The sequence below is a fragment of the Drosophila yakuba genome, unplaced genomic scaffold, assembly GCF_016746365.2.
Source record: "Drosophila yakuba strain Tai18E2 unplaced genomic scaffold, Prin_Dyak_Tai18E2_2.1 Segkk5_quiver_pilon_scaf, whole genome shotgun sequence".
Taxonomy (NCBI): Eukaryota; Metazoa; Arthropoda; class Insecta; order Diptera; family Drosophilidae; genus Drosophila; species Drosophila yakuba.
The window spans coordinates 126096-151658 of record NW_025048824.1 but is presented as its reverse complement, the minus strand read 5'-3'; the positions used below and the strand labels follow the sequence as shown (position 1 = coordinate 151658).

General features: G+C 43.1%; 1 protein-coding gene across 1 annotated transcript; it reads right to left on the bottom strand.

The window, feature by feature from the left end:
- Positions 1-8978: 8978 nt before the first annotated feature.
- Positions 8979-24020, bottom strand: LOC122319681 (vegetative cell wall protein gp1-like). The gene is made up of 3 exons (XM_043207274.1): positions 23928-24020; positions 17908-18236; positions 8979-9774 (listed from the first exon to the last, which is right to left on the bottom strand). The coding sequence occupies exons 1-3, from the start codon at positions 24018-24020 to the stop codon at positions 8979-8981; spliced, it is 1218 nt and encodes a 405-aa protein (XP_043063209.1).
- Between the last annotated feature and the right edge of the window lie 1543 nt (positions 24021-25563).

Here is a 25563-nt window from a genome sequence, read left to right as displayed (position 1 = left end):
CCCACTAAATTGGATAGCTATCTCGAAATGTTTGACAGCACACTACGCGGACAAGCGCGATGTGACCACACTAGAATACCAAATGACCTCGTTAGTACAGGGAAATCAAACCACATCAGAATTCTACCAACAAGTTTACACCCACCTATCCCTTATTTTGAACAAGATTACTTGTATGGAAATGGGAAAGGAATCAATAGATCTATTTGCCAAATCCTACAGGGACAAGGCACTCGACACCTTCATTAGAGGCCTGAACGGCGACTTGCCCAGACTGTTGGGTACCAAAGAGCCCGCGGATCTCCCCTCAGCACTTCAGCAATGTGAGAAATTAGAAAACCAAAATTTTAGAACTAATTACGCAAATAGCCAAACACATTCAAGAAAATTCGAAGGCCCTAATAGAGGACCACACCTACCAAGGAAATCCGTTCAACAATTTTCAAACACAGGTCGACAACCATTCATTCCACACTTGGCTCATGTTCCACAGACCCCTAAAGCAAATAATTATGTGCCACAGCAACAATATGGTGCACATTACCAACAATATTCTGGCAACCCACCAACACAGCCACCAAGACCATCGGCCCCAAAGCCACAACCTAGGCCAGAGCCTATGGACGTAGATAAAAGTATGCAAACTAAACAAGTAAATTACATGAATAGACCCAAATTTGGACAACAGGAAAAAAGACCACCACCACACGGACTAACCGGACTGCCAGACAAAAGACAGAGAAATTTCCATCTAGAAACCACTAGCGAACAAGCTACAGAATACATTGACGATCCAACAGACACTGACGAAGCGACACTTAACGAATACTATTCACAAACCCCAGATTTCGAACAGGAACCAGAGGAGACAGAATATACTGAATTACATTTTTTAGAGTAGAACCCTCTTCGTTACCCTACTTCCAATCTAAGGCAGGTAATGGAGAGATGATAAAAATTCTGATAGACACCGGATCGAACAAAAACTATATTCAACCCAGATTAGTTAAGAAACCAATCAAAAACAATAAACCTTTTTTCGTTAACTCTGTGGGCGGACAAGTTCCGATAACGCACCATACAATCGCCAATCCTTTCAACCTAAAAGACACTTATATAAAATTTTATCTACTACCCTCCTTAACGAGCTTCGACGCCATTATCGGAAACGATACACTGCGCGAAGTAAAAGCCCAAATTAATTTGCAGAAAGGGTATATTTCAATACAGAACAAAAGACGAATTAAAATAAAGCAGAAAACCTCACACGAAGTCAACAAATTAGATACCCAAGTAGAACACGCTACAGAGACTCAAAAGAAACATTTAAGGACTATTTGCTCAAAATTTAAAAATCTCTTTGGAGACCCGGACGAAAAACTGACATACACGACAAAAGTAGAAGCCACTATAAGAAGTACAAACGATAGCCCAATATACTCAAGACATTACCCATACCCAGAGGCTCTCAGACCAGAAGTAGAAAAACAAATACAAGAGCTACTCGCAAACGACATAATTAGACCTTCACGGTCCCCATACAACTCCCCAATATGGATCGTCCCGAAAAAAATGGACGCATCTGGACAGAGAAAGCACAGAATGGTAATCGACTATAGGAAACTAAACATGGTTACGATTCCAGACAGATACCCTATACCGGACATTAACAATGTACTTGCACAATTAGGACAGAATAAGTTTTTCTCAGTCATTGACCTTAAAAGCGGCTTTCACCAAATTCCACTAAGGAAATCCGATATAGAAAAAACAGCATTTTCAGTTAACCAGGGAAAATACGAGTTCACCAGACTACCGTTTGGCCTCAAAAACGCCCCTTCAATTTTTCAACGGACGCTGGACGATATCCTTAGAGAACACATAGGAGTTAGGTGTTTCGTATACATCGATGATATCATCATCTTTAGCAAAAATGAAGAAAACCATTTAAAAGACATCGAGTTAATATTTAATATTCTGGAAGAAGCAAACATGCGAATTCAGCTTGACAAATGCGAATTCTTCAGAAAAGAAGTCGAATTCTTAGGGTTTTTAGTGGCCGATACCGGAATAAAAAAGAATCCCGAAAAAGTCAGGGCCATCGTAGAATTCCCCGAGCCAAAAACCCTCAAAGATCTTCGTTCCTTTTTAGGACTGTCAGGGTTTTACCGTCGCTTTATCAAAGATTATGCGAAGCTCGCAAAGCCCCTTACAGCCCTTCTAAGAGGGGAAGAGGGCCGAGGCCGTATTTCAAAAAATGCCTCAAGCAGAACGCCAATCTACCTCGAAGAAAACGCTAGGGAAGCATTTAATAAGCTAATACAAACTCTCGCTTCCGAAGAAGTCATGCTGGCTTATCCAGATTATAGTAAAGAATTCCAATTGACCACAGATGCTTCAGATTATGCCATAGGAGCCGTATTAGCTCAGGAAGACAAACCAATAATGTTTATTTCTAGAACCTTAAGCAAGGCAGAAGAAAGTTACGCACCGAACAAAAAAGAAATGTTGGCAATAATTTGGTCAATACAAACCCTTCGAAATTTTTTGTATGGTCCAACCAAAATAAAAATATTCACAGATCATGAGTCCCTCACACACCCAACTAATCCAAAAAGCCGTAACGACCAAATGAAAAGATGGAAAGCAATTTTAGAAGAATACACCCACGAACTTTTGCACAAACCTGGCAAGGCAAACGTGGTTGCCGACGCATTGAGTAGACCTCCCTTGCAAACGCATGGAGAACTAAATGCAATGACGGAAACCGTGCACAGTAGTTCCAGTTCTCCCGAAAAATTAATACCTATGGCGGAAGAACCAATAAATGTTTTTAAGAATCAAATACTGCTATTTTCGGGAGTAAAATCCTACAAATTTGAAATTGTTTTTCCAACATATCACAGACACATTATTACAGAACCCATATTCAATTCAGAAAATTTATTACAAATTCTAAAAGAAAGGCTAAATCCGTCCGTCATAAATGGAATCTATACCGATGAGAAAACACTTGGGAAACTTCAAGAAATTTATCCACTTTTTAATAATTACAAAACTAGATTTTCTAATAAAATAGTTACAGATCTGACAGACGAAACCGACCAAGAAAACGCCATTATAACAGAACATAGAAGAGCACACCGCAATAGCAGCGAAAACAGACAGCAGCTGTTAGAAAAAGTATATTTTCCACAAATGAGGGCGAAAATCATAAAAATAACGAAGGAATGTCAGACATGCAAGGAACAAAAATATGAAAGACACCCAAATAAGCCAGAGCTACAAAGCACACCAATACCACAATACCCAGGACAAATTATTCACGTAGACTTCTACCTCACATGTAAACAAGTAGTACTCACAGCAATAGATAAATTCTCAAAATTCGCACAGGCTAAAATAGTTAATTCACGAGCAACCCAAGACATTAAACAACCACTGAAAGAAACATTAATAAACTTCGGTATCCCAGAAATAGTGATAATAGATAACGAAAAATCCCTTGGATCAGGGCCCATAATGCGGATGCTGCAAGACCAGTTCAATATAAAGGTCTATAAAGCACCACCTTACAACAGTTCAGCCAACGGTCAGATCGAACGTTTTCATTCCACTCTTTCAGAAATTATTAGATGCCAAAAAATCGAGAAATTGCACAATTCCCTAAATGACCTTATAGAGAGATCAGTTGCTAAATACAATTATTCAATACACTCAACCACAAACAGAAAACCGGTCGATTTATTCTTTGGCAGAAAAGTATCACTTGACCCTAAACTACTCCAGACGGAAAGACAGAAAGTTACAGACAAGATTAGGCTCACGCAGGAAAAAGATTTAGCCCACCATAACAAAAGTAGAGATCAGATAAAAAAATATTATCCTGGACAGGAGATATTCGTACAAAACAATAAAAGATTAGGAACCAAGTTGTCAGCCAGATACAAAAAAGAAATTGTCAAAGAAGACAGAAACACGACAGTACTAGTAGAAAGTGGGAGAATCATTTACAAAAAACTCATTCGAAATTAAAACTCCATTCACAGGGCCCTATTCACTATATGCGCTGCTACGGACTTACGAATAACGGACTATACGAACTCAGACATCGTAACACTGACTACGGGACTGGCAAAGGTCCAAATTGGGACCTTTAGGTTAATCCATGTTATTAATATTGAGGAATACGAAAATGCAATTGACAAAATTAACCACACAACCCTGTTAAACTTAAAAACGCACGACCCGATTCTACCCTTCATAATGGAGGAAATTAAAATTTCGAAAAATTTAATCAATAGCTTGAAAGTCAGGAGTATAAGGAAAAGACATATAGATCTAATAGGTAGCGCCTGGAAGTGGCTTGCCGGATCCCCGGACTGCAGGGATTTCGAAATTATTCAGGAAAAAATAAACTCAGCCCTAACCAACAACAATAATCAGGTTATCCTCAATAGATTAATCCTAGACAAGATAAACAAGATCACTTCGGCAACAGGAATTTAATGAACAGCTTAGGATACCAAAGGGACGTTCAGAGAGACACCAGTACCACCCTTATGTTCCAAATCCAAATGCTTAAGGAGGAGATTCTTAATCTCAACCAGGCCATACAGTGGGCCAAAGCAGATATTAGTAACCCCAAATATTAGGAGATCAGGAAATTAATGAAATCAAAAAAATACTAGATCAGGATCAGCTACCCTATATAAATTTGGAAGAAGCCATGCACATAGCTGAGGTAAATATCGCAAGTAATGGTCCAATGCTAATTTATATCGTAAAAATCCCTGTAACCGATACCAAACTATGCGAAGATATTCTAATAAAACCAATAAAAATTGGTCAATATGTCAACAAGATAGAAACCGAAAATTTAATTAAATGTAATGAAAAAATATTCGCAAAAACCACAAAATGTAATAGCTATAATGAAATAACAATTTGTAAACATAGAAATATAATAGACATTAGTAACTCAACCTGCCTACCAAATCTCTTAAAAAGTCGCCCTGCCACCTGCACTAGAGTCAACAATCAACACATCCCCACGATCGAGGAAATCGCACCCGGAGTTGTCCTACTCAATAAATTCAGCGGCAATATTTCGGTCAACGGAACAACGTCGACACTGAATGGGTCGTTTATCATCAACTTCAGCAATACTACCATAGAAATTGAGGAACAAATCTTCACAAACCAGTACGCCATACACCACCAGCCAATGCCGGCTATTCTGCAAACTAAAATGACAATCAAAGGCATAGAAGAGAAACTTTCACTGGAACTAATTAAAGAACTCAACACCAATAACACTGAAGCCTTGGAGCTATTAGAAACCACCTCCCACACAGCCGACATCTTAATGGGCTGCGTTATAATCATCGGAATCGTCATAATAACGATCCGCGTCTTGATTAGGAGGGTTGCTAGATTTCACTTAAACCAAACCAATGATGACACCCAGATCAACGACCGCAACGAGTGGGGACACTCGATTTTAAAGGTGGAAGAGTTAACAACAAAAGAACTCACAGCACCGAATTGCGAAAGATCGCAAACGGATCCGGCCATGCACCTGCAGTAGCGCGGGATCAGCGTTTCTGTGGGAGCGACGAGGGCAAATGCAGAAAGCTTGCACGCGCATCCGGCCGTGCACCTGCATTGGCCTCGAAATGCGAAGCTCAGCGTCTGGAGAGCTTCCGTGGGAGCAACGAGGGCAGAGGCAGCGACGGAGCCAGCACCGACGCCAACAGAGGCAGCGACGGTGCTGGGAGGTATAAATAACACCCAAATTGTAAAATAGCTTTAGTTCAATTTTGCTAAAAAATAAACACGGACTTCTGTCCAATAAAAACTATTAAAAAATCGAATTAACTTCATTCGGATTAACTTATATAAATCACGTAGAGGTCACCAAAATGTTGAGGTAATAAGACTTCTTTATCCCTTCTTGCAAATGTAAAAAAAACAATTTCTGTGGTAGCGAATTTAAGCGATTTTATTTACTTTTTTCTTAGAACAAGATGCGTAACGCCATACGATTTTTTTGGACACGATTTTTTTGTGCTGGCTCCGGGCTCTTTCGAATTTTTGTTCAAAAGCCAGAGAGCGGAGAGCTCTAGAACCAGCAGCTCTCTTGTACGCATATAGTGGCACATGACCACATATAGTGGTCACGACATCAATTTTTAAAAATTATATTATTAGATCATATCATTTTAGCCGTCGCCAAATGTGTTATTCTAATGTCTTTGGCCTTTGGCCAGATAGAATTTTTCAGTTAGTGAAGTCTGCCCTTAAGGCTAGACAACCAACAAAAAATACTGCCTTTGCTGGAGTAAGTTTCTCGAGCAAATGCTGACACTAGCAAAAACAGCATATCTCCCCATACCGGGAAACCAATGGGAACCAGACACGGCCCCCAAAGGCGTGTATCTGTATCTGCGTATAAAAATAGTCTTATGTCGACTTAATTTTACGCATTAACAATGATCTTGTTAACTGCTTCTGTTAATTCGTTAATTATACCCGTTACTCGTAGAGTAAAAGGGTATACTAGATTCGTTGAAAAGTATGTAACAGGCAGAAGGAAGCGTTTCCGACCATATAAAGTATATATATTCTTGATCAGGATCAATAGCCGAGTCGATTTGGCCATGTCCGTCTGTCCGTCTGTCTGTCCGTATGAACGTCGAGATCTCAGGAACTACAAAAGCTAGAAAGTTGAGATTAGGCATACAGACTCCAGGGACATAGACGCAGCGCAAGTTTGTCGAATCATGCTGCCACGCCCACTCTAACGCCCACAAACCGCCCAAAACTGCCACGCCCACACTTTTGAAAAATGTTTTAATATTTTTTCATTAACGCCCACAAACCGCCAAAAACTGGCCTTCGCACTTACACTAGCTGAGTAACGGGTATCAGATAGTCGGGGAACTCGACTATAGCGTTCTCTCTTGTTTTGTTCTGAGTTTGTGTATTAATGACTATGATGTAGTTTCAATACGGACAATAAACTTCTAATGTGGCCTTTGTCGACGTCTAACAACTTTCGCATATGTGACTCTGGAAATAACTCAAACACTCTACTACCACTGAGTGCTTGCCGTCCCTGGCTGTATATAGTTTCTACTCGCTACGAATTGCAACGGCTAGCTCAGAGAGTTTGTTTGTTCGTCCCACCAATTTATGATTTGTGTGATTGTTCGACCAAAGAGAAGTCAGAGTTTCAGATTTAAACCACCTTTATTCAGTGACGCTTGATAAAGATAATTCTGTGATCCTCGCCTTCGGATGCGCGTCGTCGCTCCTTCGTTGTTCTTATTCGCTGGTCCCGCGTCGCTCTCGACGGCGTACCCGTGCCGGCTCGACTGGGGCTTTGGATGTTATGGGGACAGGGTGTATCGTCCGTGAGATCACGTAGAGGTTCTCCCCGAACCACCGTTGTCGACTCCAAAGTCTCCACAGTCCCTTCTTGCGTAAGCCAGGTACTTGTTGCCCTTACCAAAGGACCAACCTGCGGGCTCGGCCGGGGCTTAGGATGTTATGGGGCAGGGTGTATCGTCCGTGAGATCAGCTAGAGCTTCTCCCCTAACCACCTTTCTGACCACGCCAGGTCCTGGTGCTTACTTGTCCTTGGCTTGTTCTTGCTTGCGGAGATCCTCTTCGGCGCTCGCTTGTACTTTAACTTGTTCCGGGTTTTGTTCCGCGTACTTCACTTGTTCACTATTCTTGTTCACTATGCTGATCGACTGATACTCTGCGGGTATTTTCTTTACTGACTGTCTGTCTGTATGGCACTTTCCTAACTGACTGTCCCGCGGGAATCCCGTTATTTCCCTTTTTGCGCATGGCTCACTCGGGTACACGGTCCAACTTATGTCCCGTTAGTTCACGGTGTGTCCTCTTTGTGCTTGTACCAAGACCATACCGTTACCGTACGACCTTTGCCCCTTTGGCTGGTTCGAGTCCAAGGTCCAGCGCGGTACCGTTAGTTTACGGTGTGTCGTCTTTGTGCTTGTACCAAGACCATACGGTTACCGTACGACCTTTGCGCCCTTGGCCGGTTTGAGTCCAAGGTCCAGCGCGGTACCGTTAGTTCACGGTCTCTCCGCTTTGCCGGGGTCCAAGGTCCATTATTTACAGTTTGACCTGACCGCCCTTGACCCTTCTCGCATTCCAGCCGTTTTCGCTGTTGCCATGCCGATTTCCTACACCCGGATTTGAGGTGAGTTTTAAGACTCCTCACATTTCCCCCCTTCGTTCTCAGCCTGGCAGCCTATTAGACCCCGTCGTTCAGCTTCTTGACTTGGCATCTCGAACATCCTTGCGCCTTCCTGATTGCAGCCGGCGTCTGACCCTGTCTTTCAGCATCTCGACGTGGCATGGACCGCCCATCGACCGCTATTATCGTAGCGCCCCTATCCCAATTTTCTTTGCACGTGGTTTCTGGTGTTGCTGCACAATGGAGGTAAGTTTGCGGCTTTTTGTGTAAAAATCGCCATCTTTACTCATCCTCTCTTTGCTTTTAGCTCCACCCACTCGATGAATGCCCCTGCATGCTCCGGGGCTTGCCCTCCTCGTTTCCGCGCCTGCGGCAGCCTGGCATCGACTTGCCGGCCCGCGTGCCTGGCCCCGCTTCCGTTTGCTGGCGCGCGTGCCTGGCCCCGCGTCCGCCCTTGGCTGCTGCTGATGTTTTCGCACCTCTTTTTATTACAAGTCAGCTATGTTGTGCCCATCGCCCTCTCCTGTCCCAATCAACTCGGTGATTATCTCGTTTTAAATCCTTTATTGGGGTATGTATACCCTTAGATCGCCGCCGCGACGCACCTTTAGGCGGAACCGCTGGCCGTCCAGCATGAACAATTTGTCCCAGCGGTCCTTATGCCGTCTGCCCGCCTGGGTCTCGGCCTCATCGACCACCCAGGGTGGCCACTTCGCGCGTTAGGGCTCCCTCCACGGCTTCTCATTCAGCGTCTCCTGCCTGCAGGCAGGGTCGCTCCGGCGGCTGTCGAGCCGCAGGGCACGATTCCTGCCGTGCCGGTTTTGGTGGTGGCGGCACGGGCCACACACACGGACCCTTTTCCGGGTTCTCCGCCGGGCTTTCGTCCTTCGTCTGGACGCGTACTCGCGGATCGCGCGCTCGCTGCTCGACCGGCCTCCAACCGACCGCGGACCTCCGACGTGTCCTCCGCTGGTGCGTCCCAAGTCCACGTCAACGTCTGCTGGTGCCACCGGCGGCCGCCCATGCCGATCGTGCGAAGCGTCTGCGCGACGTGCGCCTGGTCCACGCCCCAGGACTGTAGCCGCTTGCACCGGGGCCACTCCTCATCCTGGGGTGGCGGTGTCGGTGCGCGCGGTGGCGGTGGTGCTAGCGGCGGTATCGGTGTGCGTGGTGGATGTGGCTGCACCGGCGGCAACGGCGGCAACGGCGGCTGTGGCTTCGACAACGGCGGTGCCTTCGGCTGCTCTTGTTGTTGTGGCGCCGGCGGCGGCGTCGGCTGCCCCTGTTGCTGCGGCGTCGGTAGTGGTGGTGGCTGCGATGGCAGCGGTGGTGTCGGCGGCAACGGTGGCTGCGGCTGCGGCACCGGCGTCTGTCGCAGCGGTAACCGTGGCTGCATTAATGGCGGTTGCGGCAACGACGGTGGTGGGTGTGGTGCCCACAGTGCCTCCTCCTCCTCCTGCCACCCTGTTAGTCGCTCTTGCCACGCGGCCTTGGTGGCGGCTGCCTTCCGCTCCAGCCTGTTTTGCTGTGGATGATGATTGCTACACCCAAAGGTTTTATTATAGAGTCCCTCCTGAATTTACACTGTCTAAAGATGTGTTTAGACATGATAAGTAGACAAACTATAAATATGTTCTATTTATGGGCTGCAATAAACATGGCACGGGACAACATAAGTAGCAACTACAGATAAGTACGATTGCAGTGGTCTATTGTCGAAGTGTCAAGAGATATGATCACGCGGGAGGTGATTAGCGCGGTCATAGGCCACAAACATAGATTTAAGATAAATCTCATCTGCATTGACCAACGCAGACTGCATCGTCTTACAAGCGCTGCATTATATAATTAGATGATAAGAACCTATGTAAGAATGAATAAAAGGCGATGCCCTCGCAGTAGCAAGTCAGTTAGATTCAAACACCCGAATTGAACTCATTAAGTGTACGCATTAGTTTATAGTGTGAACATTTTGGTCCTTCGAGAAATTCTGTTGTTTTCCCCCACCAGTGGTAAGAAACACAGAAGAAAAAACCAGCGCCTTAAAGTAAAAAGAGCAAGGTCCTTCGAGAAATTCTGTTGTTTTCCCCCACCAGTGGTAAGAAACACAGAAGAAGAAACCAGCGCCTTAAAGTAAAAAGAGCAAGGTTATTCGAGTGATTCTGTTGTTTCCCCCACCAGTGGTAAGAAACACAGAATAAAAGACCACGCCTTAAAGTACTAGGACTATAAGGTGAAACATTGTGTTCTTGCTTTTCTTTGGCTGATCAATCAGCTGTGAGTCGAGGCACAGCTAGGTCAACTGGCCGACCAATCAAAAAATCCTCCAACGGATCACGCCCGAGAATACAAGCAGAAAGTACAAGTCACAGTGATTGTTTTCCCAAGATGTTGTCGGAAAGATCTGTGAAATTGATGCAAGACCAAGGAGTGCTGCAGAACAAAATACTGCAAGCCATCAAGGACAAGGCATCTATACCAGCAATAGAAGCATTGGTAGACCAATATACTACTAACAACAATGCGCTGGTAAAATTGGGAGTTGGCGATCATCAATATTTTAATGACAAAATATTCATTAAAACTATGGATGCTGTCAAGGCCTACAAGGAGTCGCAATTAAAGGTAGAAACACTTGAAGAGGTAAATATACCAAGTGGATCAAAATTATTTGATTCCGCATCAGCTCGGAGCTCCAGTCCAGTTGATAATCTGGTTCAACTGGTGGACAGAAGAGCGGACAGGGTGAGGCAACAGATAAGCCTAATATACGAAACCCTGGATAGTTCAAGTGAGATTGAACTTGTCAAGCAGCTGGCAATGATGAAAAGTCATTGGTCCAACGTGACGGACACACTGAAACTGCTTGAAAACAAGTATGATAGAACTGCCTTTGATCAAGATGAGGCAGACATTCTGCAATCTGATGTTGCCGCACTAGAAATGGTACTTCAGAGGAAGTTGGAACAGTGCAAAAGCTCCAACTACGATGTGCCAGAACTCCCAAAAGTGGACCTTCCAACGTTCAATGGAAATGCGAAGGAATGGCCAACATTTTACGAGCTGTTCTCTGAACTAATAGACAGCAGGAAGGATCTCAGCAACATAAGGAAGCTGGGATATTTAAGAGCCTGCTTAAAAGGAGAAGCTCAAATGGTGGTTAGCCATTTGATAACGGGATCAGCGGCTAGCTATGCAGCAGCGTGGGAGCTTATCTGCAAACGCTATGAGAATAGCAGAAAAATATTCTCCCAACACTTCAACAAATTAATGGAACTGGAGTGCTTGCTGCCCCACGATGAGAAAAATTTAGGGAAGTTTTTGGATACTGCGACCAACTTCATCATAAAGCAAAAAGGAAAAATAGGAAGCTCTGCTGACGTAATTTTAGCTGAAATTCTGCCTTTCGCCAGAAGCCTTGCAGCATGTAGAGTTTATTGAGCAACAATACAACTCAGTAAATGCCATTACCAAAAATACCGCTCAGCTTGCTACAAAAAAAGTGCAAGTTAAATCGTGTGCCTTTTGCTCTAAGGATGGCCACGATATGATAAAGTGTCTCAAATTCAGAGCACAATCAATCGAAAAAAGAAAAGAATTCGTTCAAAAGAACAGCATGTGCTTTAGATGCTTTGGAAAGCATAATGCTATCGACTGCAGAAAGGAAATTACATGCAATCGATGCTCCAAAAGACACAACAGCCTTCTTCATGAAGACACAAAACGCAGTATCAACAGCAATAGCCTTAAGCAAGGCCAAGACACACTATTGGCTACAGCTGTTGTTTTGGTGAAAAACAACGCTGGAGGTTACAACGAGTTGAGGGCGCTTATTGACGGTGGATCCCAGAAGACGCTGATTTCAGAGGAAGCAGCACAAATATTAAGGATTCCCAGAGTAAGAAGTACTATAGAGGTCGAAGGTATCTCCCAGACTACTCAATTATCAAAAAATAGTGTCCACCTGACGATCAAACCAAAAATTCCAAGCAGCTTCAAAGCATCAACGGAAGCATTGATTTTACCAACACTCCATAGAGCCCTTCCCAGCAAAAAATTTGATATTGATATCAACAAAGAGTGGAAGGGCTACAGGCTAGCAGATCCGCGATTCAACGAGCCAAGCAGAATTGACATGGGGATAGGTGTGGATCTATTTCCCCTGATTATGATGGAGAAAAGAAAACCCGTGAATGGAATCTTGGGACAAAAAACCAAATTTGGATGGATTGTGTCCGGAAATATAACTCGAGCAGCAAAGCACAAAATTATAAGTGCCCCTACAACAATAAATCTAAAGGACCTGGATCGCTTTTGGGAATTGGAAGATGAAGCCGATGAGACGATTACAGACAATGCAAAATGCAAAAGAAAATTCCAAGAAACAACTGTCATCAACGAGGAAGGCAGATTTGTGGTGTCAATTCCATTCCACCAAGAGGCAAAGCTGGGGGACTCTCGCAAACAGGCAATGGCAAGGCTTATGCAAATGGAAAAGAAGTTTCAAAGAAACCCAAAGAACTGGGCTGCATACAACGAATTCATGAAAGAATACCTTAAGATGGGACATATGGAATCTGTAAAGACAACGGGTCAAGGTAAATACTACTTACCCCATCAAGCAATCATCAGGCCTGGAAGCTACGAGTAGTTTTTGACGCATCCGCAAAGACGACAAATGGACTAAGCCTAAATGACGTTATTATAGCTGGTCCTAAGATTCAAAAGGATATATTCGATATTCTAATTAAATGGCGCAAGTGGCAATATGTTATGGTAGCTGACATTGAAAAAATGTATCGCCAAATAAAGGTTGCTGAGAAAGACCAAGAATACCAATATATCCTATGGAGGGATGATCCAAAATTGCCGATCAGTGAGTTTAAGTTAACAACCGTAACTTATGGCACCTCGGCAGCACCTTTCTTAGCAGTCCGATGTCTACGAGAGCTGGCAGATCGGTTTTGTTAAGAGGATAGCGTCTTAGCAGAAACAATAAGAGACGACTTTTATATGGATGACCTCATAACTGGTGGAGACACAGTCAACGAGTGCCATGAACTTCAAAGGAAATTGAGATAAGTGATGGAGAAGGCCGGCATGCATCTGCGAAAATGGGTTGCAAATGACGAACGTATTTTAGCCGACATTCAGGACGACGGTGCTACGGAGAAAATCTGCATTGAGGAGAATGAATGCAAATGCAAATGGAAAAGAAGTTTCAAAGAAACCCAAAGAACTGGGCTGCATACAACGAATTCATGAAAGAATACCTTAAGATGGGACATATGGAATCTGTAAAGACAACGGGTCAAGGTAAATACTACTTACCCCATCAAGCAATCATCAGGCCTGGAAGCTACGAGTAGTTTTTGACGCATCCGCAAAGACGACAAATGGACTAAGCCTAAATAACGTTATTATAGCTGGTCCTAAGATTCAAAAGGATATATTCGATATTCTAATTAAATGGCGCAAGTGGCAATATGTTATGGTAGCTGACATTGAAAAAATGTATCGCCAAATAAAGGTTGCTGAGAAAGACCAAGAATACCAATATATCCTATGGAGGGATGATCCAAAATTGCCGATCAGTGAGTTTAAGTTAACAACCGTAACTTATGGCACCTCGGCAGCACCTTTCTTAGCAGTCCGATGTCTACGAGAGCTGGCAGATCGGTTTTGTTAAGAGGATAGCGTCTTAGCAGAAACAATAAGAGACGACTTTTATATGGATGACCTCATAACTGGTGGAGACACAGTCAACGAGTGCCATGAACTTCAAAGGAAATTGAGATAAGTGATGGAGAAGGCCGGCATGCATCTGCGAAAATGGGTTGCAAATGACGAACGTATTTTAGCCGACATTCAGGACGACGGTGCTACGGAGAAAATCTGCATTGAGGAGAATGAATCGATCAAAACCTTAGGACTTCAATGGGATCCGAAGAAGGATACATTTACGTTTTCGGCAGAAAACCCAATGCTAACACGCATAACAAAGCGGTTAGTGTTATCACAGTTGTCCAGAATTTTCAACCCACTAGGATGGTTGGCACCTGTAACGATTCAAGGCAAATGTTTTATTCAGGAATTGTGGAAGTTACCGATGACTTGGGACGTTGAATTGGAATCCAACTTAGCAAACTGGTGGATGGAATATGCTAAAGGTCTATAAGATTTAGAAGAAATTAGCATTTCACGGTGGACTGGATGCTCCAAAGGTATTATGGAGCTACATGGATTCTGCGATGCATCAGAGAAAGCATATGCAGCGGCTGTGTATACAAAAGTAGGCGGCAGAGTTACCTTGCTAGCAGCAAAAAGCAAAGTAAATCCTAGAAAAAACAGAAAAAAAATTCCAAAGTTGGAATTATGTGCTGCGCATTTACTAGCAAAGTTATTAGCGAAAGTGCAGGCTATATGGAGCAACTCGATTACAACGCATGCATGGAGAGATTCGCAAATTACTATTGCTTGGATACAGAACAAGCGCAGCAAAGATAAGTTCGTCAGAACTAGAGTGGAAGATATCAATAAACTAATTCCCAATGTCAAATGGAATTACGTTAAATCGGAAGAAAATCCAGCAGACGTGGCTTGAAGAGGGATATCACCGCAAGCTCTTAAAATCTGTGAAATTTGGTGGAGAGGGCCGAATTGGCTATCTATAGATGCACAATACTGGCCCACTCAAAAGGAATCGGAAATGGTTGTGGTATCCACATTGATAAAATGCGAATATCGGCAAAACCATCTTTTATCAAAGTATTCATCGATCGACAAACTTCTTAGAGTAATGGCGTATGTATTACGCTTCATAACAAAGCTGAGAGGAAAATCGCAACAGCCGTCACATCTTACGGTGGAGGAATTAAAGCTAGCGAAGATTGCTGTGGTAAAGATACAACAACAGCTAGATTTTGGACTCGAAGTCAGACTACTCAAAAACAAAAGACCTTTAGACCCAAAGAGTAAGTTGCAGTCGTTAAATCCGTTTTTGGATAGTGATGGCGTACTTCAAGTTGGTGGAGGACTACAAAACGCAATGATACCGTATAATGTAAAACATCCAATTATACTGGATAAGTCACATTTGACTTGGTTAATTGTAAAGGATTCTCATAAAGAAACTCTGCATGGCGGAATTAACATTATGAGAACTTATATTCAGAGGGAGTTCTGGATATTTGGCATACAAAATTCCTTAAAGAAATATTTAAGGGAATGTATTGTATGTATACGATACAAGCAAGAGAAGTCCAGTCAACTGATGGGAAATTTACCAGTTTATCGAGTAACGGCTGATTACTCGTTTCAAAATACTGGAATAGACTACGCACTTTATCCCCCCGGGAAGCCCCCACATGGGAGGTTTATGGGAAGCCGGTGTAAAATCAGTGAAGTATCGCCTTAAACGAGTTATTGGTGAAAACAGCTTTACATATGAAGAATTTGCATCGCTGCTATGTCAAATCGAAGCAGTACTAAACTCGCGCCCATTAGTCACTGTAAGGAGCGAAAACAATGGTGAGGAAATATTAACGCCGGGTCATTTTCTGGTGGGAAGACCTCTAATTGGAGCTCCTGAACATTTTGACGAAAGTAAGACAATCAGCTCTTTGGATAGATGGAAGCTTATTCAACGCATCAGAGGTGATTTTTGGAAGAAATGGAAAGAGGAGTATCTGGTGTCATTGCAACAGCGAACCAAATGGCGCCAAGTAAAGCCAAATCTTAAGGAGGGACAGTTGGTTCTTATAAACATTAGTACGACTAAAGAACAAGATGATAAAGTCCGGGTAGACACGGTTAAAAAAAGCGATGGCGAAGTAAAAAGATCGCTAAACAAGATCTGTCCTGTTAGCGAAGCAAAACCAGCTGGAGTTGCAACGCCATCTAGAACGGAGTCAATGCAGCTACGCAAGGACAAGAAGCTTAGGCAGCGAGTTCCAAAAGGCAAAAGGAATGGCACTGGAAACATAGCTACTGTGCTATGCTGTTTATTGATGTTGCAAGCTACAACTGCGACAAAAAATTCGGAAGAAATTCCCAAAGAAGACATGCAAGCCTATTTTGATGTCATAAAACAATCAGAGGACTTCCTGGAAAAATCCCGCCTGGTTTGCGAAAAAATGGGAGACTTCAAGGACTACTGCGATTTCTTCGGCACGACAATAAGGACAAAAATTGACAACATAAAAGAAAAAGACAAAATACTACGGCACCGTACCAACCGAAAGAAAAGGTTTATACTGTTCTTTGATATCGGAAATGCAAATAGAATACAGGAAAATATGCAAACGATCATAAAAAACGAAAAACATCTAATGGCATATGTTGACAATCAGACCTCGGTCATCAATGCCACGGAAGAATTAGAAAGAGCAACTACGATAGAAGCGAACCGGAATTTGGGAAAACTGACCCAACAAGTCAATATTATTGCAGAAACCATGAAGGAGCACTTTTTGGTATATAAGGAGTCAATTAAATTCCTTATGTTATCAAATCAAGTGCGAAACTGGATTGAAGAAGCAGAAAGCCTACAAGCAACAGCGATCTCAATGGTAACGGACATTAGTGAAGGAAAAATTCATCCTACACTAATTGCGCCTAACAAAAATCTGGAGGAGCTCGAAAAAGTTAAGCAAAAATTAGGACGAAAACAAATGCTACCGGGTGGAAATTCAGTTATACAATTACCACTGATCTATAAACTGATGAAGGCACAAGCTATGTTGCAGGATAATGTCCTATTCATTGAAGCAAAATTGCCGATATACAACAATCAGGAAACGGATCTCTTTGAAGTAATCCCAATACCACTGTGGACAAACGGAACAAAGCTTATTCCGAAATTGAATTTTAAATATTTTGCGTTCAATACAGACATAAACGCATATCACCTAATGTCTGAAATGGAAATTAACCAATGCAGACAAGAGGATTCGACAACATGGCTTTGCGAAAATAATTGGGCATGGAAAAACGCGGATGATCACTCTTGCGAAATATCTCAATTGAAACCAAGCAAGGCACACTCATGCGAAATGATGGAATTCCGAGGCAATTCGTTCATCAAAGAGATAAGTGGATCCAACCGTTGGCTATTTAGACTGTTTCGGAATACAACAGCTAATATAAGAACGAACAGCAACGAACAGCATCAAGTTATAAGACTGCCCAATCAAGGCATTATACAACTACCTGCAGGATGCAATATTAGGGGATACAACCATAATTACTCCTCAAAAAGTAATTTCGACAGCGTCTGAAATGTCTATCTTTCCCAGTTTACGAATTATAGATGACAAGGAGACATGGAACGTGGTCCCGCTGAAGCACTTGATTGTCAACAACACTAATGAACTACAAAATCTTTAAATGCGCATCAAGACTCTGAAAAATAACAAAGTACACATTGATGACTTGATTTTCCACACGGCAAGCGGACACTCGGCTCTAGCGTTGACAGCGATTATCATAATTATAATGGTCATTTATATCCGGAGGCAACGCATAAATGAGAGACAACTACTGGCCTGGTCCACGCCCCAGGACTGTAGCCGCTTGCACCGGGGCCACTTGTCGGTGCGCGCGGTGGTGCTAGCGGCGGTATCGGTGTGCGTGGTGGTGGTGGTGGATGTGGCTGCACCGGCGGCGGCGGCAACGGCGGCTGTGGCTTCGACAACGGCGGTGCCCTCGGCTGCTCTTGTTGTTGTGGCGCCGGCGTCGGCGGCTGCGGCGTCGGCTGCCCCTGTTGCTGCGGCGTCGGTAGTGGTGGTGGCTGCGATGGCAGCGGTGGTGTCGGCGGCAACGGTGGCTGCGGCTGCGGCACCGGCGTCTGTGGCTGCGGTAGCGGTGGCTGCATTAATGGCGGTTGCGGCAACGACGGCGGTGGGTGTGGTGCCCACAGAGCCTCCTCCTCCTCCTGCCACCCTGCTAGTCGCTCTTGCCACGCGGCCTTGGTGGAGGCTGCCTTCCGCTCCAGCCTGTTTTGCTGTGGATGATGATTGCTACACCCAAAGGTTTTATTATAGAGTCCCTCCTGAATTTACACTGTCTAAAGATGTGTTTAGACATTATAAGTAGACAAACTATAAATATGTTCTATTTATGGGCTGCAATAAACATGGCACGGGACAACATAAGTAGCAACTACAGATAAGTACGATTGCAGTGGTCTATTGTCGAAGTGTCAAGAGATATGATCACGCGGGAGGTGATTAGCGCGGTCATAGGCCACAAACATAGATTTAAGATAAATCTCATCTGCATTGACCAACGCAGACTGCATCGTCTTACAAGCGCTGCATTATATAATTAGATGATAAGAACCTATGTAAGAATGAATAAAAGGCGATGCCCTCGCAGTAGCGAGTCAGTTAGATTCAAACACCCGAATTGAACTCATTAAGTGTACGCATTAGTTTATAGTGTGAACAACACAATGAGACGATCCTCGTATGAACGAAACAGCGACAAAAAGAAACGAACAACTCCACTGTCTCAGTTTCTTCTTCTAGAAAATTAACAGCAAGCGAAACTTAATTATACTATATTGTGAGAGAAGGAAGCACGAATTTGGATGTAAGTCTGGCGGGGTGGTTTTAGATGTTAATTTCCACTCCCACTATCATTACCCTCCCAACCATAGTTACCATTTTTATTAATTTTTTGTTTTTTTTTTTGGCTTATTGTGCCAAGTTTTTATTTTTCTTGTTTGTTACCAACAAAAGAACATTGAAGTGGAGTGGGTTTTATTTTTATGTTGTAGTTGTTTAGTAATCAATAATCCTTAACAACTATTTAGTGTTTTTCTCTTTTCTATGGGGTTTATTTATTTAAACGCATCATTGAAAGAAAAAGGTTTCTATTGCTAAAAGGAGAAAATATGTAGGTGCAAGTCATGTCAATATTAATTTCTTTCAGTGTAGTCGTCAATGTTTACGTTACATTATAGTGCTTTAAATTACCATGTTAGAATTCGGATAAGAATCGAAAGAGTAATTGGCAAAATAGACAAATCAATCGGCACGAGCGGTTGACAAGCCTTAACTCAGGTAGCCAGGCTCTACACTGACTACATAATTGCAATTTAGTAATTTTAAGTTTTAGTTTTGTTTTGGTTATATAAGTTAACGACTTACTCTCGCCCGGAGCCAATGACCCGTTCTGGCTAAAGTAAACAACCTGCCTTAGCCGAGCCCCGCAGACGCCCCTCACCCTTGCGACAAACATGATCGCAACCGCAGTACAACCAACGGAAGCAGCAACGGGAGCGCAGTGCCAGCGATCATATGCTGCGTAAGCGTTTTCACGCCGGCACATCGACGGTGAGTTCGTGCAACGTAAACGTTCTCACGCAGAAATGCAATGCGAGCGCTCTTGCTAAAGCGCTCCGACGACCGGCATAGCGCGTGTGCAGCGTAAGCACCTTTATGCCAGCACCGGCGGTTACCCAGGTTGGTTGGCCGCCCGATGGGGGCAGACCCGATTTGGCAACGACAGCGATCAGAAGTAGAACTCCAAGATAGAACCTCAATAAACCAGATTGTAATAATTGACGAATGAACTTGTGTTCTGTTTGGGAAGGGATAACGGCCTAGGTTCCCCTGCATCTTGGATACGAGCTTGCTTCCTACATAATCAAAGGACGAGAATAATATGGAACTTTGCTACAGGTAAAAGTATATAGTCAACTATGACTGCCAATAAGGAGGCTGGCGTTAACTGGCGCCCGAACAGTCGGCAAGCCCGGCTTTACCAGTGTATGTGTGTGCAGTGTTCTAACAAAACAAAAGGAAACAAATTAAAATGAAAAACGAAACATAAAAAAGATTGAAGATTCGGGAGTGCAATATAAAATAATAAAACAACTACCCGCTGCGGTGGAGATGCGCGACAACATGCGAAAAACATCTTCCACGGGCGCATACAAGTTGTAGTGATTCCGCGTAATGAAAAACGACTACGCACTGCGGCGGTATAGCTTTTCGCTGATTCGCGAGTGTTAAAATGTCATGGTTAAACACCATTATAAAACAATAAATGAAAACCGCGGCGGCAATTTATTTGCGAGCGGCCCCATTTCATAACATAACACTTGATATTCAAGTATAAAGTGGTGAGTGGCAGTCTACTGGAAAGGCTAAGACTGCACTGTAAAGTTAACTATACTAAACGATATAACGATAACATCGTCAAACATAAGAAAGACTTTTTAAGAAGAAATTATAAAAAATATGCAATTTATGCGACCTTACTAATAACTTTTCCTTTCATTAACAGATCAATTCAAACGTAAGAGTACAAGTTCGAAGAACAAACAAGGAAATCATATACAACGGTGAGTGAAAAACTTTGCCAACAGATTTAATAAAAACGAAATAGAAACTCGAGTATTGAGAAGCTCATTTAGACTCTTAAAATAAAAAAAACCCTTCGCTACTTCCCTGTTTCCAAACATTGGTGACAACTTGACCACCGTTTAAATAAAAGTCCCGCGCTAGTTCTTACTTATCCGGGTTTCACGTCCTTTTTACCTTTTGTATCACCTCCCTACGAACCTATAGAATGGAAGAAATTAAAGAAACTCTCGCCAAATTCAACGATACGTTGAACAATTTGATCACCGCTGTTAACTTAGTTACGGAAGACAATAAGAAGTTAAGCGCTAGGTTAGTTACCCTAGAGGGGGATTTCGAGAACAGGAATCCTGTTGGTACTCAGGCGGTACCATTAACTAGGGCCCGCAACGAGTACGAATTGAGGGAAACTTCAACCTTACCCGATTGCGTCAAAGAGTTACAAATATTCGAGGGCCAACCGGAGACTTATATTTCGTGGATTAATAGAGCGCAGTCCATTCTAAATGACTATCAAGTCATAAAAAATAAGCCTCTGTATAGGTTCATCGTTTTACACGTCAGACACAAGATTAGGCGTAATGCCGACACGGCGTTATTAGCTTATGGCGTAGAGGACGACGATTGGGAAGAAATCAAACGCGTCCTTTCCCTCAACTACGCTGATAAAAGGGACCTTCGTACCCTGGAACACCAATTATGTCAACTTAATCAGGGTACCCAGACCCTAGAAAAATTCTATATGGCAGTAAATAGCCAATTCTCTTTGATTTTGAATAACCTGAGGAATGGCAATAGAGAGCCTGTCGTCGTGAGTGCTCTTATCGAAACTTATAGGGACAAGGCGCTGGACGTCTTCATGAGAGGCGTCAGCGGCGATTGTTCAAAGTGGTTGTTGGTCCGTAATCCAAGGACTTTACCAGAAGCCTATTCTTTTTGCCTTGAATTACAAAATGTTGTTTCAGGGGCCGGCACCGGTCCCTCACAGGGGAATAACAAATTTGCACAACATTCGCAACACTATCAGCCTAGATTCCCCGGCACCTATCAGGGCTACAATAGACCTCCGATAGACAGTCCCTACGTTCAATCGAGTCAGCATGGACCCAGAGGTACTCAGTCTTCACCAAGATGGTCACGACAACCCGCCGCCATAAAAATGGAGTCTAACCGATCGGGCCAATCGCATCAATCTGGATACAGTACCCCTCGCAATGATTCCATCGGCCATAAAAGATCATCAACTGGGTACGCTAACCCCTTCCAAAAAGCACAGCGACTTTATCATATAGAGGCAACGCCAACTCTATTCGCTGAAACAGAAGGAAGAAACGGCCAATACGTTCCTCCATCTTCCTATTTTGAGCAAGGTCTTAATAACGAGGGAACCGGGCATCAACCAAATGAATTAGACAACGGGAACTCAAATGTAGAGTCGGAAGACGTTATCCGAGGGGGTTTGAATTTTATGACGAACGCCTCTCCAGCGTCCCACACCTAGAGTATGGAACCAAGGATGGGGCTAAGTTACACTTCCTTATAGACACCGGCGCGAATAAGAACTTCATCAGTCCCAAAAATTCCGCCGGGAGTACCCCCATTCCTACCCCCTTCCATGTCCAATCCGCTGCTGGTAATGTGAAAATCACACATCACCTAGTAGGCAATTTCTTTGAACCAATTGGCAATAACACCCCAACTACCTTTTTTGTTCTCCCCGGCTTGCATTCCTTTGACGGAATTATCGGGGACGACACTTTAAAGGAAATTAAAGCTTTGGTTGATAGGAAGAACGACTGTCTTATTGTATCCCGGGTATTAAAATACCTCTCCTCGCGAAAAAATCTCTAAATGTCCATTCCCTGTTAGGTTGCGAACATCCAGAAGATATAAAACGTACCCTTAACTCTCTGTTAAGCTCATACTCGACTCTTTGTGACCCACTTTCACCAGGCGAAGCAGTCCACACGAGTGTAAGAGCCGAAATTCGTACTACCACTGACGACCCTGTGTATACTAAAAGTATCTCGGAACTTTTAGCTGATGGCATAATTCGACCCTCAAAAAGTCCGTATAATTCCCCCATTTGGATGGTTCCCAAAAAACCGAAACCAACCGGGGAAAAGCAATATCGCCTCGTGATAGATTTTAAACGTCTGAATTCAGTGACAATATCAGACACTTATCCTATTCCGGATATAAATTCCACTTTAGCCAGCTTGGGTGAAGCTAATACTTCACTACTCTTGACTTAACGTCAGGATTTCACCAGATTCATATAAAAGAATCTGATACGCCGAAAACTGCGTTTTCCACTCTAAACGGGAAATACGAATTCCTGCGCCTTCCTTTTGGGCTGAAGAATGCCCCTTCTATTTTTCAACGCATGATTGACGATGTGTTACGGGAACACATTGGTAAGATTTGCTATGTCTATATAGACGACATCATCGTTTTTAGCAAAGATTACGACAGTCACTGGGCGAACTTGCGTCTAGTCTTTAACAGTCTTAAGGAGGCAAAACTCCAGATTAACCTAGAAAAAACCAAATTCTTATCAACTCAAGTCGAATTTCTTGGTTACTTCAGAAGGTATTAAGGCCGATCAGAATAAAGTAGACGCAATAAAATAAATGAATCCCCCTACTAATGTCAAGGAATTAAGAAGCTTCCTTGGCATGACTTCCTATTACCGAAAATTTATACGAGATTACGCAAAGGTCGCGAAACCGCTCACTAATATTACGCGCGGGGAGTTCGCCAAGGTTAAGTCTAATCAATCAAAGAGGGTCCCAATCGAATTAAACGAAGAGGCTTTACAGGCCTTCTCCGATTTGAAAGCCATTCTTTGTTCTTCGGAAGTTTTAGCGTTTCCTAACTTCAGCAATCCTTTTCATCTTACGACAGATGCCTCCAATTACGCAATTGGTGCCGTTCTTTCACAGGAGGAAGAAGGGAGAGATAGACCAATAGCTTTTATTTCACGATCGCTAAATAAAACTGAAGAATGTTATGCCACTAATGAAAAAGAGATGGTCGCAATAGTGTGGGCCCTAGACAATCTTCGTTCTTACCTGTACGGCGCTGGTTGCATCAGGATTTACACCGACCATCAACCCCTTACATTTGCGTTAGGCAACCGGAACTTCAATGCAAAATTAAAACGCTGGAAGTCCCGGATTGAGGAATACAATTGTACAATGGTTTATAAACCAGGGAAATCAAATCTGGTCGCAGACGCGCTTTCACGTATCCCCACACAAATTAATCACTTAGGGTCCGACTCTGCAACAGTACACAGCGCTCCTCAAGACGCTTCACACCTGGTACAACACGTCCAGAACCCAATCAACGTTTACAGAAATCAGCTGATCTTCGATGAAAACGCGACCGAATACGGTTGTGACCAACCACATGCTGGTTATGTCCGCCACACAATCCCTATCAACTCTCAGACGAGAATTAAACTCAATACTCTCTTGAAGGAATACCTGAAGCCACTAATTATCAATGGGGTCAAAATTCCCGACGACCTCTTGCAGGATTTCCAGACCTGTTGCTCCACTAACTTTAATGGTTATAAAATTCGTATAACACAAAGGTTAGTGTCGGATTTGAATGACAGCGAAGAAATTTGCGAGGTTATCGAGAAAGAACACCGCCGGGCCCACAGGGGCCCAGCGGAGGTAAGAATTCAACTCCTGGAAAATTTTACTTCCCACGAATGGCCAGTACTATACGTGCTCAAGTGTCTGCTTGCGAATGTTGTAAAACATTCAAATACGACCGCCACCCTAACAAACCAGATCTGCAGCCAACCCCCGTCCCGAACTATCCATGCGAAATACTGCACATTGATGTATTCGCCCTAGAGAAAAAAATTTATTTGAGCTGTATCGATAAATTTACTAAATTTGCTAAACTTTTCCCGCTGGAATCTAAATCGGCTATCCATCTGCGAGAAAGGTTGATGGAGGCCATTCATTATTTCACTGTGCCTAGGGTTATAGTCTCTGATAATGAAAAAGGTCTCCTCTGTCCTACTGTTTTGAATTACCTTAGAGCCCTGCAGATCGAACTCTACTATACGCCAACCCAGAAGAGCGAGGTGAACGGCCAGGTGGAGAGATTCCACTCCACATTTCTAGAAATCTATCGATGCCTGAAAACCGAATATCCCACCTTCAAAAGCACAGAATTGGTACCCATCACGGTAGATCGGTACAACAATTCCGTGCACTCGGTAACAAACAGGAAACCGGTGGATATTTTCTTCGATCGTACTTCCCGAATTAATTATCAGGGTTTGTCAGATTTCAAACGACAGACCAGGGAAGATATAAGGGGCCTTATTGAACATAAACAAGCCTTGGCATCGACCCCTCGAGTATAACGAAGGTGAGAAAGTCTTTATCAAGAACAAACAGATTAAGACAAAGGAAAAGCCGAAGTTCAAGGCCGAGGTGGTCCAGGAGGATAGGACGGTGACACTTAGGACGAAATCCGGAAAGATTTTCCACAAGTCAGATGTTAGGAAATAGCGAGGAGAAACCTTCAATCTTCTTCCTTCTATCTCACTATTCCTAATAAAAAGAATGAAAATTGGCAAAGATTTTTCACCCACTTAAGACCATAAAAAAACTACGAATAACAAAAAAAATATAAAAATAAAAAAAAAAAACTAATCACTTAAGTAATAATAAGCAAGAAAAAATATTACAAAACAAAACACAAAGACACGAAATTCTGCAAAAAGGAACAAAGAAACACACACCACACAAAATGCTTAAATAAAAAAAACACAACACAAACAACACCAAATAACATGATTACGAAACACTAAAAACACTTAGAATATCGTTACAGACATTAGGATATAAGCACACGAAACACACTTCTTGTAACTTAAGTAACCTTTCTTTTCCTTCCCTTATGATATAAGCCTTTTGCTAGCTCATG